This window comes from Anabrus simplex, chromosome 4 (assembly GCF_040414725.1).
Source record: "Anabrus simplex isolate iqAnaSimp1 chromosome 4, ASM4041472v1, whole genome shotgun sequence".
NCBI classification, from domain to species: Eukaryota; Metazoa; Arthropoda; class Insecta; order Orthoptera; family Tettigoniidae; genus Anabrus; species Anabrus simplex.
In genome coordinates, this window is record NC_090268.1 from 368566881 (window position 1) to 368582464 (window position 15584).

Consider the following 15584-nt stretch of genomic DNA (forward strand, 5'->3'; position numbering starts at 1 on the left):
CACTCAAAGTGTTGAAGGTACAGTCAAGTGAATCAGTGAGGGAAATATTTCGTATAAATTGTTAAATGTCCGGTCAAGAAGAATTCAAATTCATGCCTAGTTTCTTTCAGTTGCAATGTCATAATTTCATATTCTCATCTGTTTTATCGCAACAAGACTCACTATTTTTTAATATTATTTAAAGAATATATTTTGTTCTATCAAACAAATTCATAGTTTTATTTCAATGACAGTAAAATATATTAACCTCAAAATTAATGAGGAAACCGAACGCCAATCTCCTTTTCCCAGAACTTATATGGTATGTTGTCAAAAGTAAGCTTATTACCCCACACCCTAGAGATAGTCAAGAGTCTCATTCTATTATTGCTGCACTGAGTGGCAGCTGGCGCCCTTCAAATAACGTATGTGTAAGTAAGCCGGTAACAAGTAAGTGTGAGTACAAGGTCCCACGAGTGTGTATTTTATTTAATGAATATTAATTTTCAGATTTTCCATTTTAAATGCAGATTTATATGTTTCAAAAGTTAGTCAGACAGTTAGGAAAGTTTCAGACACATATTTGAGAATCTGACATTGAAATGTTAAGTTCGTCCAGCTCGGTAGCTGCAGTCGCTTAAGTGTGTCCAGTATCCAGTATTCGCCAGATAGTGGTTTCGTACCCCACTGTCGGCAGCCCTGAAGATGGTTTTCCGCGGTTTCCCATATTCGCGCGAGGCAAATGATGGGGCTGTACCTTCATCAAGGGCACGACCGCTTCCTTCCCACTCCTAGCCCTTTCCTGTCCCAACGTCGCCATAAGACCTATCCGTATCGGTGCGACGTAAAGCAACTTAAAAAAGAGATGTTAAATTCCAATAGCGTTTACCTAACAGAATCTGCGTAGTCGAACAATAGTTCATCACTTATCTTTCTTCTGGGAACTTTAGGAATATTTATGCTGAAGATCTCTCAACGACCACAGCACTGAATATTAGGGACCTAGAGATTTACAGCCAATGTTCCTGAGTAATTCTTAACTTTTAGAAGACCACGATTATACTGGTAGGAAATGAAAATAAAACCATCAAACAGAAAATAGAAACCTTTCTCCGTCGATAAAATTAACACAAAGAAATTTTGATGTTGGCAGTGACATTTTTTAAGTGTTTAAAAGATAATTTAGACGAATTGGTCCGATGGTTTTACGTTAAAAAATGGTGTCCTGCAGAAAGTGAAATATACCTGCAATGAAGAATCCAGGGAGGTAATGTATATAATGACACTAAATTTTATAACCCAACCAAATGTTTCCCCAGCCGCACATAATTAGGGTCGGGGTAACTTCAGCGATAGGATATTACTTATGGAATATTTGACATCAGTAGCTCTCAGTAACTACAAACTCGTGGTGATTGATAGAACAGGTCGTTTGAAGGAGTTGGACGTAGTGCACGACTTCGTATACGTTGGCTCAACTATCATTCATAAGAGAAGTTCCGAGAAAGAGGAATGGAGAAGGACGAACAGCTATGATAAAATTAATTAAGATCTGGAAGAACAGGGGAATTGCTTATATTACAAAATTAGGTCTCGTTGAAACCATTGTATTCTCTGTTTTATCATATGGCTGTGAGTAAAGTATTTGGACAGAAGACGTATCGATGCCTTTGAAAATGTTGTGCTGGCGTAGAATGCTATGTGTGTATTAGACGGCGAGAAGAACGCCATTCTTTTCGTATCAGTGGAAGAATACTGCAGTTTTTTGGGACACGTTGCGAGACGACCTGGAGAATATCTACAGAAGTTGCTTATGGAAGGGAAAGGTGAGGGCAGCAGACCACGGGGAAGGACTGCAACCAGATGGATGAAACAAGTGAAGACTACGTATCACCAGTTTACTTTTCCAGTGTTTCCTGAGGAAAACTGAAGATCGTCCGGGATGACAAAGCTATGGCATAGATGTAACCAGCACGACACTCATAAATGAGTAAATCGATTTGTGATGATGATGATAATGAGTTCTGCTCGATGACTCGCCAAATGAGCTCGCCTGTGTGGTATTTATGCCGGCCCCGTGGTGTAGGGGTAGCGTGCTTGCCTCTTACCCGGAGGCCCCTGGTTCGATTCCCGGCCAGGTCAGTGATTTTTACCTGGATCTGAGGGCTGGTTCCAGGTCCACTCAGTCTACGTGATTAGAATTGAGGAGCTATCTGACGGTAAGATAGCGGCCCCGGTCTAGAAAACCAAGAATAACGGGTGAGAGGATTCGTCGTGCTGACCACACGGCACCTCGTAATCTGCAGGCCTTCGGGCTGAGCAGCGGTCGCTTGGTAGGCCCTTCAAGTGCTGTAGTGCCATGGGGTTTGGTTTGGTTTGGTTTTGTGTGGTATTTATAAGAGCTACACGGGAAGGGCTGCCTGGAGTAGTATTAGGAATAGGTTGGAACCTCCCTCGTACTTATTGAGAAATGATCACAAGAATAAAAATAGGGCTAAAAACTAGCGGGTAAGTTTTCCTTCGTAAACACGACCATAAGGGTTTGGAATACATTAGGTGCACCAGTCTTTGATAGATTCTCTTCAGGTATCAAGACATTAAAGAAGATCATAAGTGCTAGTGCTAAGTGAAAAGTAAAAGTTACAAATGGCGGACACTGAATTTGTGATCACTTACGTATTTTTCAATGTCTGACACTTCCCCCTCACCTGTTTCTGTTATACAAAGGCCGTGATATAAAATGTTATTATCATCATCATCATCATCTGTTTACCCTCCAGGGTCGGCTTTTCCCTCGGACACAGCGAGGGATCCCACCTCTACCGCCTCAAGGGCAGTGTCCTGGAGCTTCAGACTCTTGGTCGGGGATACAACTGGGGAGAATGACCAGTACCTCGCCCAGGCGGCCTCACCTGCTATGCTGAACAGGGGCCTTGTGGAGGGATGGGAAGATTGGAAGGGATAGGCAAGGAAGAGGGAAGGAAGCGGCCGTGGCCTTATGTTAGGTACCATCCCGGCATTCGCCTGGAGGAGAAGTGGGAAACCACGGAAAACCACTTCCAGGATGGCTGAGGTGGGAATCGAACCCACCTCTCCTCAGTTGACCTCCCGAGGCTGAGTGGACCCCGTTCCAGTCGTCATACCACTTTTCAAATTTCGTGGCAGAGCCGGGAATCGAACCCGGACCTCCGGGGGTGGCAGCTAACCACGCTAACCACTACACCACAGAGGCGGACACATGTCTTCATATTGGTTTTAAATCTTAAATTAGTAGTATTTCTTGTAATATTTTCTTTCCATGGAATTGCTTATAGTACTCTTTTTGTTGCAGTAGTAGTTGTTATTGTTGTTCTTGGGTAATTATGTTTTGACTTTATTTTATTATCACCTGTAATGCTACGCTTGTAGTAAGCTCAACGTATAGTATTGTAAGCCGAAGTGTTTGGCACTGCAAATATTTAAGTTGTGTGTGAAGTTATATAGGGGCTGCCTGGCCGAGGCTGTAAAGGCGTATTCGGTTCGCCCGGAAGGACGTGGGTTCGAATCCCCGTCAGGATGTCGTAAAATTTAAGAAACGAGATTTCCACTTCCGGAGGTGCATATGGTCCTGAGGTTCACTTCGCCTACACCAAAAATGAGTACCAGGTTAATTCCTGAGGGCAAAGGCGGCCGAGCGTAGAGCTAACCACTCTACCCCATCACTTGCCGAGGTTACGAATGGTGGAAGCTTTTATATTCCCCCCCCCAAGGGCTGTTTTTGTGTATTTGTATATGCTGATGCTGGATTTAGAATGTTAAACTAATAGTAATATTTTCTTTCTATGGTATTGCTTGTTGCACTCTCGTTGTAGTGTTTGTTGTTGGGTAATAATTGTTTAACTTCGTTATCACACTGCTGTAAGTGAGCATAAAAAAAATTGTGAAGGAGGACTTTAAGTGCCATATATAAACTACAATTTTCTCCCTAATTAAGAGCCATACAGTAATATAAACGTACCTGTTGAAGGAATATCACTGATGGTGAAGTCACCTGGTTGAAACTGAAAGTTGGCTTTGAAACCCTGGCCAGGCCACTCTGAATTCGCTAGGAACTCAATGTAGAGGTCTGGTCCTGTGGAGAGTACTTCCAGCTCTGATCCCTCATTGCACAGCACCGTAATGGCCGGTGCAAGGGAACTGCGACCGTCCCAAACTTTGATCACGTCAGCACGGTTCAGGCAGCTGAAACAAAGTTTACATGTTGACGTTGAACACATTGCGCATGTGCATCGTACTAGGTAATTCGTTACTACAGAGTGTAACAAATTTATAGGGAATAATTTCAAGAATATGTAACTTTATTAGGTAAGGAATAAAAGGTAGATGGGTAGTTTATGGTAGAGATTTAAAAAGCGAGTAAACGACTGAGTTTTACCTGTTTCAGCGCTTTATTCTGTAAATACTGTTAATAATAATAATTGAAACTTTATCATAAAAAGTAAATGAGATGGCGTATGGTTTTTAGTGCCGGGAGTGTTCGAGGATAAGTTCGGATCACCAGGTGCAGGTCTTTTGATTTGACTCCCGTAGGCGACCTGCGTGTCATGATGAGGATGAAATGATGATGAAGACGACACATACACCTAGCCTCTATGCCAACGAAATGGTTAAAATTCCCGACCCTACCAGGAATTGAATCCGGGACCCCTGTGACCAAAGACCAGCACGCTAACCATTTAGCCACGGAGCCAGATATCATAAAAAGTGTTCTATGGGAAGAAAAAAAATCGACGACATTAACACGTAATTTGAACGATCTCCCACTTCCAAGAAGTCGGTATATCAAAATCCCCAGTACATACTGCTAATAAAATACTGAAATTGAAAGCTTACACCGTGGCTACAGTCCATCAATTACGAACCTGTGATGATAAAGCGAGAGTAAGTTTCTGTAATTGGACGTTGCAAAATATTGCTGACGGCATTGTTTACCCACTTTTAATTATTTTCTCAGACGAAGCATGGTTTCATTTGAGTGGTCATGTTTCTTCATGTGTTTTGGAACACAAAAAATCCGCGATTAATTCACGAAGTTCCTTTACATGACCAGAAAATTGGTGTATTGTGTGCTGTAACTGCACAAGGGATATTAGGCCCCAAAATTTTCATAAATACCATAAATTCAGAGAGATACCGCACAAAAATTCTCTCATCATGTTTCTTAAATGTTGACAGGTAATGAGAAAATATATAGCGATTTTCAACAGGATTCTGCCACATCTCATACTGCACATGATTCTTTGCAAGACATAGAGGTAGTTTTTGATGATAGGATATTAGAAAGGGTTATGGAAACCCCGCCCCACCGATATTACTGTGTGTGACTTTTATTTCTGGGAACCCTAATAAATACAGTTTACAGAAATAATCCTCACACCATAGATGAACTTAAAAACAACATAAAAACGGTAATTAGGACAATTATGTAACAGGAACTAATGCGTTTGAATGAATGAATGAATGAATGAATGAATGAATGAATCAATCAATCAATCAATCAATCAATCAATCAATCAATCAATCAATCAATCAATCAATCAATCAATCAATCAATCAATCAATCAATCAATCAATCAATACTGATCTGCATTTAGGGCAGCCGCCCAAGTGGCAGATTCCCTATCTGTTGTTTTCTTAGCCTTTTTTAAAATGATTTCAAAGAAACTGGAAATTTTTTGAACATCACCCTTGGTAAGTTATTCCAATCCCTCACTCCCCTTCCTATAAATGAAAATTTACCCGATTTGTCCTCTTGAATTCCAACTTTATCTTCATATTGTGATCTTTCCAACTTTTAAAGACACCGCTCAAACTTACTCGTCTACTAATGTCGTTCCACGCCATCTCTCTACTGACTGTTCGGAACATACCACGTAGTCGAGCAGCTCGTCTCCTTTCTCGCAAGTATTCTCAGCTCAAACTTTGCAACATTTTTGTAACGCTACTCTTCTGTCAGAAATCACCCATAACAGACCGAGCTTTCTTCTTTGCTCATATAATTTATATAGATAAGGAAACGCGAAGGTCCAATAATACTGACATGAGGAATTCCCCTCTTAATTATTACAGGGTCAGATAAAGCTTCGCCTAATATAATTCTCTAAAGTCTTTTTTCTATAAACATAGACAACCATTCACACGCTCTTTTTTCTAGTCCTAATACACTCATTTTTGCCAGTAGTCTCCCATGATCAGCCCTATCAAATGCCTTAGACAGGTGAACCGCGATACAATCCATTTGAGCTCTTAAATCCAAGATATCTGCTATATCTTGCTGGAATCATACACGCTGAGTTGCAGTAGAATAACATTTCCTAAATCTGAACTGCCTTCTATCGAACCAGTTATTAATTTCGCAAATATGTCTACTAAAATCAGAAAGAATGCTTTCCCAAAGCTTACATGTAATGCATGTCAAACTGACTGGCCTGTAATTTTCAGCTCTACGTCTATCACCCTTTCCTTTATACATAGGGGCAACTATAGCAACTCTCCATTCATTTCGTACAGTTCATTCATGCAAACAATAATCAAATAAATACTTCAGATATGGTACTATATCCCAACCCAATGTCTTTAGTATATCCCCCGAAACCTTATCAATTCCAGCTGATTTTCAAGTTTTCAACTTTTGTATCTTACTGTAAATGTCATTGTTGTCATAGGTAAATTTTATTACTTCTTTAGTATTAGTTACCTCCTCTAACTGGACATTATCCCTGTAACCAACAATCTTTACACACCGCTGACTGAATAATTCTGCCTTTTTGAGATCCTCACATACACACTTCCCTTGTTCATTAACGATTCCTCGAATGTTCTTCTTGGAACCTGTTTCTACCTCAAAGTACCTATACGTACCCTTCCATTTTTTGCTAAAATTTTTATGACTGCCAGTTATGCTTGCCTTCCTTAGCTGACTTCTTTGCTAGATTCAATTTCTTAGTAAGTTCCATTAATTTCTCCTTACTTGCACAGCCATTTCTAACTCTATTTCTTTCCAGTCTGCACCTCCTTCATAGTCTCTTTACGTCTCTGTTATAATATAGTGGGTCTTTACCATTCTTTACCACTTTTAGAGGTACAAACCTTTTTTCACATACCTCAACAATTTATTTAAACCCATCCCAGAGTTTGTTTACATTTTTATTTACCGTTTTCCACCGATCATACTTACTTTTTAAACATTCCCTCATACCTGTTTTATCAGCCATATGGTACTGCCTAATAGTCCTACTTTTAAGACCTTCTTTTCTATCACATTTATTTTTAACTACGACAAAAACAGCTTCCTGATTGCTAATACCATCTAATACTTCATTTTCTCTATAGAGCTCATCTCGTTTTACCAGCATTACGTCCAGATTGTTCTTCCTTCTGGTTGGTTGCATCACTTCCTGAATCAGCAGTCCTCCCGATATTAACTTATTTGCCATTTGTTGGTCATGCTTCCTGTCGTTCGCATTACCTTCTCAACTGACATTTTGTAAATTGAAATCGCCCGCTACAATCACATTCCTTTCCGTATCGTTTCCCAGATAGCTGATTATTTTATCTAATAATTCTGAATCAGCGTCAGCGCTACCCTTTCCCAGTCTGTACACTCCAAAGACATCAAGATGCCTATTATCTTTAGAATTCAGCCTTACACCTACAATTTCATGTTTCTCATCTTTAACTATTTCGTAGCTTACATATTCTTCTTTCACCAGAATGAATACTCGCCCATCCTACCATATCTATCCTATCTTTACGATCCACACTCCAGCTCCGTGAGAAAATTTCTGCATCCAGTATATCATTTCTCAGCCATGATTCAACTCCTATTACAATATCTGGTAAGTAAATATCTATTAAATTACTTAATTCTATTCCTTTCTTAACAATACTTCTATAGTTCAACACTAAAATCTTTATGTCAACACTACTTGACTTCCAGATCCCTATCCCTATACCGTAATTTCAGTAGAAGATGCCAGGAATGTTTGAATGCTGAACGACACCACTTTAAACACCGCTTGTGGAAAAGGTTAGTAGTCATAATAAAGATTATTGGGTGCATAAGTAATCAATAAATGTAATAATATCGGTAATAGAATACGCGGGAGGTTATGAATATACCGCTCGGAACATACCAACATGTTGTCTCGAGGCCCCGTTGCTGGTGTGACGCACCGTATTAAGAATTTAGATGGCGGTAATTTTTGTATGTAGGCTATCAGAAGCTGGGACGACATTTTCCTGTTCATTTTGTGAAGGAACGGAAATATCAGTTAAATGCGAGAGGGGTTATGGAGCATATGATAATACAGGACCAAGTACACCTCGAAAACATTTCACCACTCGGTTTGAAAGAGAGCTGTAGTGGAAGAGAGACGAAAGAGAGGATCCTACAGCGTGGGACTCGACTGGAATTCGATGGATGAGACATACGTCGCTGAATCTGTGCGGCTCTGCAGGTGGACTTAGGCTACTAAACAGGAGGAATAGAGAACCAGCGCAGTGAAGTTTCTTAGATATACATAAAAGAGTTTTGTCTGTGTTCTGGTGAGAATGTTATCCTATATTTATCTAATTATTTAACATCCTAAAGACGGGAATTAGTATAATTTTATAATTATACTGTGTATATTATATTTGATCGAGTAATATAAGAGAATATTAGTGCATATTGGTCGTTTACCGGAGTGGCTATGTTTGCTAGGTAGTTTTTTGATGTTATTTCTACGTATCTGAGAATCTTTTACACATTATGTGACCAGAATTCTAGGGTGTTTATTATATTTGATCAAGTTATTTAACATAATATGTGTGCATTGTATATTGTTTTATTTTACAGGAATGATTACAGTTGATATGGGCTGTAGTATGTCGAGATTAATTGGACGCATTTATTTTGATCTTCATTTATGCATGAAATAAAATTTACTGCGGGTGGTTTACAGACTTGACACATTCTGATGTAGGTATTTATAAAGTAGCATATGTGCACTCATAACCTTGCAATCCTTTGCAGTCCTTCGTATATATAAATTAAATTTTCAACCATCAGATGCTTCATTCGAACGAATTTTATTCCTTTCTTAATAGCCTCCGAAATCCTTTCTTATTAGGAGATGACCAACTTTTGATAAATTATTTTTCTTAAATGTTTGTATATTGCACCACATACTAATGAGGCTTACTCTTCCTTTTTAAAATTGGACTTACGGTATGTCAAGTTTTGGAAAAACAAATTCTCTCAAGACTTGAATTTAACACTACAGTCAATAAATTCATCAATTTTCTAACCTCATCTTTTACACGGACCGAAACACCCATCTCAGAAAATACTTCGAGGAAGAAAACGAACACTCCACAAGGAACGTATACGATTTCTTTAAACCCTAATATGTCAAAGAATAGAGACAGAGAGAAGAGAAGATATAAGCACACACAGGAGTTAACTCGATATAATTATTATAATCAGCAGCGGAAAATAATTCGTAAGGATTTTGCATGAGAATAACCTACTTTACACTAACGAATGAAGTTAATTTTCAAAAATTTAATTTTGTGTGGCTATTTTTAGCCGAGTGCAGCCTTTGTAAGGCAGACCCTCCGATGAGGGTGGGCGGCATCTGCCATTAGTAGGTAACTGCGTGTTATTGTGGTGGAGGATAGTGTCATGTGTATGTGAATTGCAGGGATGTTGGGGACAGCACAAAGACCCAGCCCCCGGGCCACTGGAATTAACCAATGAAGGTTAAAATCCCCGACCCAGCCGGGAATCGAACCCGGGACCCTCTGAACCGAAGGCCAGTACGCTGACCATTCAGCCAACGAGTCGAACACAAATGAAGCAGTACACGCATATTTTTCTGGCGTTCTTTGTCGTCCTAATGAGCATATACAACAGGAGTACCCACCAAAGGTTGCTGAGAGAAAAACGAATGGAAATCAGTAATTCATATAGACCTGCCTATTGCCATTTCTTGTTGGGTGCAGTACTTTTGTATCCGTCTCTAGGCACAGGCCAGGGCAAAGTGTAGCTTCCTCTGAAGTCCCAGTCTCATCCATGGCTGTGACCATATGGAAGCTGCTGGGGTATTTGGTACTGAGTAATGACATTCGGAGCACAAATAGTGTCTGAGTGTTACGAAAGGTGTTGCTTATAGGATCAGTCGTGCTGCAGTGGCACATTCTGGTCCAGTGAGGAAAGCAATGGCAAACTACCTCACTCCTCATCTTGCCTAGTAAGCCTCATTTGGGCTCTGCCATTGGTTTTTGCGGTTTCCCTATAACTGCATAGCCTTTGGTGGTGCTATTTGAGGATCCAACCAGCCTCTGGGATGATGACCTAACAGGCAGATATACCCTAGTCCGCTTATTTCGAAAGATGATGTGATTCAGGCAACTCAAAAGATTTCGATAGACACCACCAGTTGTCCTATCATGTAATTGTCCGGGCTATCAAAAGCATTAAAGTTTTAGAAGTAATTGCAGTTATCACTACCAGGATATTAACAACCCTATTAGTTCATCAACAGTCATGAAAGCTCGAACAGTTCTCATTTACAAAGGCGAGGATGAAAATGACCTTGCCAACTGGCGTCCTATTACTATTTGCTCTGTTATCAGACGAGGTATCGACAAAGTTCTTGACAAACAGCTGCGAAATCCGGTTGTTCTTCATGGGAATCAGAGAGGTTTCACGAACTCACCCGGTACACACATTAACGCATCCATTTTAGAAGCCATTTTACAACGCACTAAAAATAAAAAGGTGAAAGGGCGAAGCATGTGTTATATTTCTGGATATCCAGAATGCATTTGAAAATGTGGGCCATGAACATCCAAATAGCACCTCAGGCACTGCTGGAGTTCCTGAAAGGCGCATTCACCTAATTTTAGTCCTACAACATGTCAGCATCACACAGATAGAATACGGAATCAGAAAACAAAGCCAATCGAAATTAATTGTGGTGTATTACAAGGGTCCTCTCTATCTCCAGCGCTACGTAATGTCGGTATCAACCACATTGTGGAGGAACTGTCTGAACACTTTCTTTCTTTCTTTCTTTCTTTCTTTCTTTCTTTCTTTCTTAATCTGCTTACCCTGCAGGGTTGGTTTTTCCCTCGGACTCAGCGAGGAATCCCACCTCTACCGCCTCAAGGGCAGTGTCCTGGAGCTTGAGACATTGGGCCGCGGGATACAACTGGGGAGGATGACCAGTACCTCGCCCAGGTGGCCTCACCTGCTACGCTGAACAGGGAAGATTGGGAGGGATAGACAAGGAAGAGGGAAGGATGCGGCCGTGGCCTTAAGTTAGGTACCATCCCGGCATTTGCCTGGAGGAGAAGTGGGAAACCACGGAAAACCACTTCCAGGTGGGAATCGAACCCACCTCTACTCAGTTGACCTCCCGAGGCTGAGTGGACCCCGTTCCAGCCCTCGTACCACTTTTAAGATTTCGTGGCAGAGCCGGGAATCGAACCCGGGCCTCCGGGGGTGGCAGCTAATCACACTAACCTCTACACCACAGAGGCGGTCTTGAACATTCTCTAGCAGGAAATTATGAATACCGGCTTGCAGAAAATCAGACTAACATTACCATAATATGTTTTTCCGATGACTGGAAAGAGTCCGTCTCCGTAGCGTAACGGTTAGCGCTATTAACTGCCGTCCTTGGAGGCCCGGGTTCGATTCCCGGTACTGCCAGAAATGTCAGATGTGGTTAAATATGCAGCTCATCTCGATTGAGGGTGTTCCCGAAAAGATCTGCACCACCTGAAAGGAAGGCCGAATCTGACAAAGAACTAGCTAGGATTGCCCTTAATATGTTTAAAGAAATTGGTCTGGCTATGGATACCTACACATTAGTTTGTTTGTCTATTGGGAAAAGTAAACTTTCAGATGAGAAAATATTGAAATAAAATGTTAGTGTAATGGAAGAGTAGTTCGCTATTTGAGAGTAAATGTTTTTAATGAACTGAAGTTTGCCCTGCAGACTGCGCTTAATAAGACACGAAGTAAGATCGACACTCTCATTAGCTCGCCCTTGTTGCAGCCCAATCAGAAATTTTCAGTCTTGAATAGTTCCATATTACCTACTCTCATTTATCCGTTCCGATTCACGCCTCTGAACAAAATGCCTAAGACCTTCTTGTCTGGTTCTGTTGAAGTCTTAAAAGAGTGGTGCTAATGAGATGTTACAGATTCCAATGGATGTTCCAGATCATGTGATTTATGCCGATAATATGAAGGTATTGGCATATTTCAGGTCACGAGGGAAGCCGATATTCAGTATATCAACATATGCAATTAATTGGCACGCCTAATATTAGCTATATTAATGTCACCAGGCACTTGGATGAAGAGCAAGTCATGTGCATACGAGACCTATCTATAGACACGAGTAACCACATCATATCCAGGTATAACAACCTTTCCAATGTAGACAACATCCGGCAGATTCTGATGCTACTAGGCGTATGGATGTGATAGCCTTTCAACCTAGAAGAACTCATGGGTTAATTTTAGACACAAAAATACGCTTTGAGTACTTCATCATTCAGCCAGATGAAACTGATGCTGAAAATAGAGCCATCTATCATCTAACCGTGCCGAACTACAAAACCAAATATGTGAAGGACATCTCTGTCTATGGATTTATAGTCGGCGCTCAGGGTACGATTCCCAAATTCCTTGTGAAATTCTGGGATCCTCTGAAGTTTAACCGTGCCCACTTGTATGACATCGCCACCATTGCCATCAGAAGGTCACTGACAATACTCCGGCATCATCTGTATAGTTTGCCACAATAGAGCACAGGGCTTTCTTCTTCTTCTTTCCCTTCATCATCAGCTTTTTCTAATACTTCTTAATATATGCAATTTATTGTTCTTTTTTCTCTGCTTTTTATCTCTCTTTCAGTACGTAACCCTGTGTTGATTATCCTTGTGGCCGCCTCCTTATGGAGGAAGTTGTCATAAATAAATAAATAAATAAATAAATAAATAAATAAATAAATAAATAAATAAATAAATAAATAAATAAATAAATAAATGCCTTTCCGTAGTATGGGAAATACAAGGAGAGAATTAATCTCTAATATTTTGTAATATTTGGCGTTTCCTCACGCGTTCCTTAATTCTTTACAAAGCCAGACCTGCTCTGGTGATATCTAAATACAGCAGTGTCTCAAACGTTCACGTAGGATATTTGAAAGTGTCTTCCAAACGTGTGATATTAGCGAAATAGTTCTATAGTTGGCACAGAAAGGAATGATGACCGAAGTAGACTAATCCTTCATCCAACTCCATTGTCCCATTTGCTGTTATATAATTCATGCCTATTAACCGCACTTGGTTCAGTGAAGGCTTTGAGCACCTCAGAGGTAATGAGATTAGGTCCAGGTGCATTATTATTCCCAACTTTGGTAATAAATTTTCTTTTCATTTTTTGAATTTCTCTACGAGTACGTTTTCACTTTGGCGACTCACCGTCCAGAAGTATAGAGTTGGCGTGACCCGCCGGCGGTCTCATGACACATTATACCCTATATTTTGTGCCTGTCCGGGGCTTCAGTGCACAGTAATAATAACAATAATTCGTGAGTGTATAGGCCGAATGGAAAATACATGATGAGATCTTCGGCGAACGGCCCTAGAATCGAATTCTCATCATCATCCCTACTTCAGAACAACCACGGCTATAATATTAGAGCATTCAGGTCAATGGTACGTTCGGACTAATAGGCATTAATAACTTATTTATGAGTAGGGATCTCAATATAGAAGAGGAATACAACGTCACTACAATACAGAAGAATGATGTTTTAAAGTTTTATGAATATCAAATTTATTATCAACTGAGAAAGAACATCCACAACTAAAACGAAATGTGCGGTATAACATTTGATCACCAATTAAAAAAAGAAAAAAAAAGCGGGATTCATATTAATGAAATTATTATTTAATTGTCTTGTGGAATTAATATTCCACACCAATAATCCCGATATTCAGAGGCCTTTCACTTGTTACTACCTCTATTATTCACAACATTGTTTGGCATTAATTAATTAATTAATTAATCAATGAATTATACATAATAATCGGCACTATAATGATCACCCCACTGGATATCATTCCAGCTTTCTATACATGAACTGGAGTTTTGAAATATTATAATTTCTTGTGATCATATCATTACGCGATCAAGGATTAAGACAGTATGTTAATTAATCAAATGGTATTTTATTTTAATCCCGGCGAAACATGCCTATGCGATTAGTTACACCTTTGTAAATAAGAATGAAGTTAGTTATTAGGGCTGAACATGACTTTCAGATTTCTTGGAATGTGCTTGTCATAATTAACATAATGTCTTAATCCTTGATCGCGTAATAATATGATCACAAGAAATTATAATATTTCAAAACTCCAGTTCATGTATAGAAAGATGGGATGATATCCAGTGGGGTGATCATTATAGTGCCGATTATTATGTATAATTCATTGATTAATTAATTAATTAATGCCAAACAATGTTGTGAATAATAGAGGTGGTAACAAGTGAAAGGCCTCTGAATATCGGGATTATTGGTGTGGAATATTAATTCCACAAGACAATTAAATAATAATTTCATTAATATGAATCCCGCTTTTTTTATTTTTTAAATTTGTGATCAAATGTTATATGGCACATTTCGTTTTAATTATGGATGTTCTTTCTCAGTTGATAATAAATCTGATACTCATAAAACTTTAAAACATCATTCTTCTGATTTGTAGTGACGTTGTATTCCTCTTCTATATTGAGATCCCTACTTATAAATAATTTATTAATGCCTTTTAGTCCGAACGTACCATTGACCTGAATGCTCTATATTATAACCGTGGTTATTCTGAAGTAGGGATGATGATGAGAATTCGATTCTAGGGCCGTTCGCCGAAGATCTCATCACGTATTTTCCATTCGGCCGATGCACTCACGAATTATTATTATTATTATTATTATTATTTTTGTGCACTGAAGCCCCGGACAGGCACAATATACTGGAGCCGTATCGCACGCCGTTTACAGATTATGCTTTCGTCCTTTCTGGTTTGTCTCTACATAAAACGAACAAACTTCGTATACAGTGGGACATGCAGGGAGTACATAGGAGCTAGGATAATTAAGAAATGATTCAATATGCTTGTTCCATTACTCAAATCATTTTATATGAAGAAAATATGTACAAATACAAGAATAGAGACATTCAGGTTAACACTGTTTAGAAAATCATAACTATCAGTTGTATTGGAGTTGGATATTTAACAGCATCGTTATTAATAATAATAATGATAATAATAATAATAATAATAATAATAATATAAAGAAAATTATGTCGTACACATGGATTATTAAAACAGTAAATAATTTGTTAAACTAATACACTGATGGTAAAAAAGGGAATGAATGCAACAATCTGAGGTACCACTTCAGTGTTGCTTATGAAAACAAAGCAGCACAACGATGGCTTCTTGGGACAATCCTCACAGTACGTGGACACGTTCTTGCAATGCTTATGTGCATAAGT

The 15584-nt window shown here is 39.3% G+C and overlaps 1 protein-coding gene across 1 annotated transcript in view; it reads right to left on the reverse strand.

Moving 5' to 3' along the window:
* The window catches only part of LOC136872280 (suppressor of lurcher protein 1-like), a 339284-nt gene that overhangs the window by 45682 nt on the left and 278018 nt on the right, over positions 1–15584 (reverse strand). The window contains exon 6 of the mRNA XM_068227413.1: positions 3977–4200. Within this exon, the coding sequence (XP_068083514.1) occupies positions 3977–4200 (224 nt within the window). The remainder of the gene's footprint in view (positions 1–3976; positions 4201–15584) is intronic.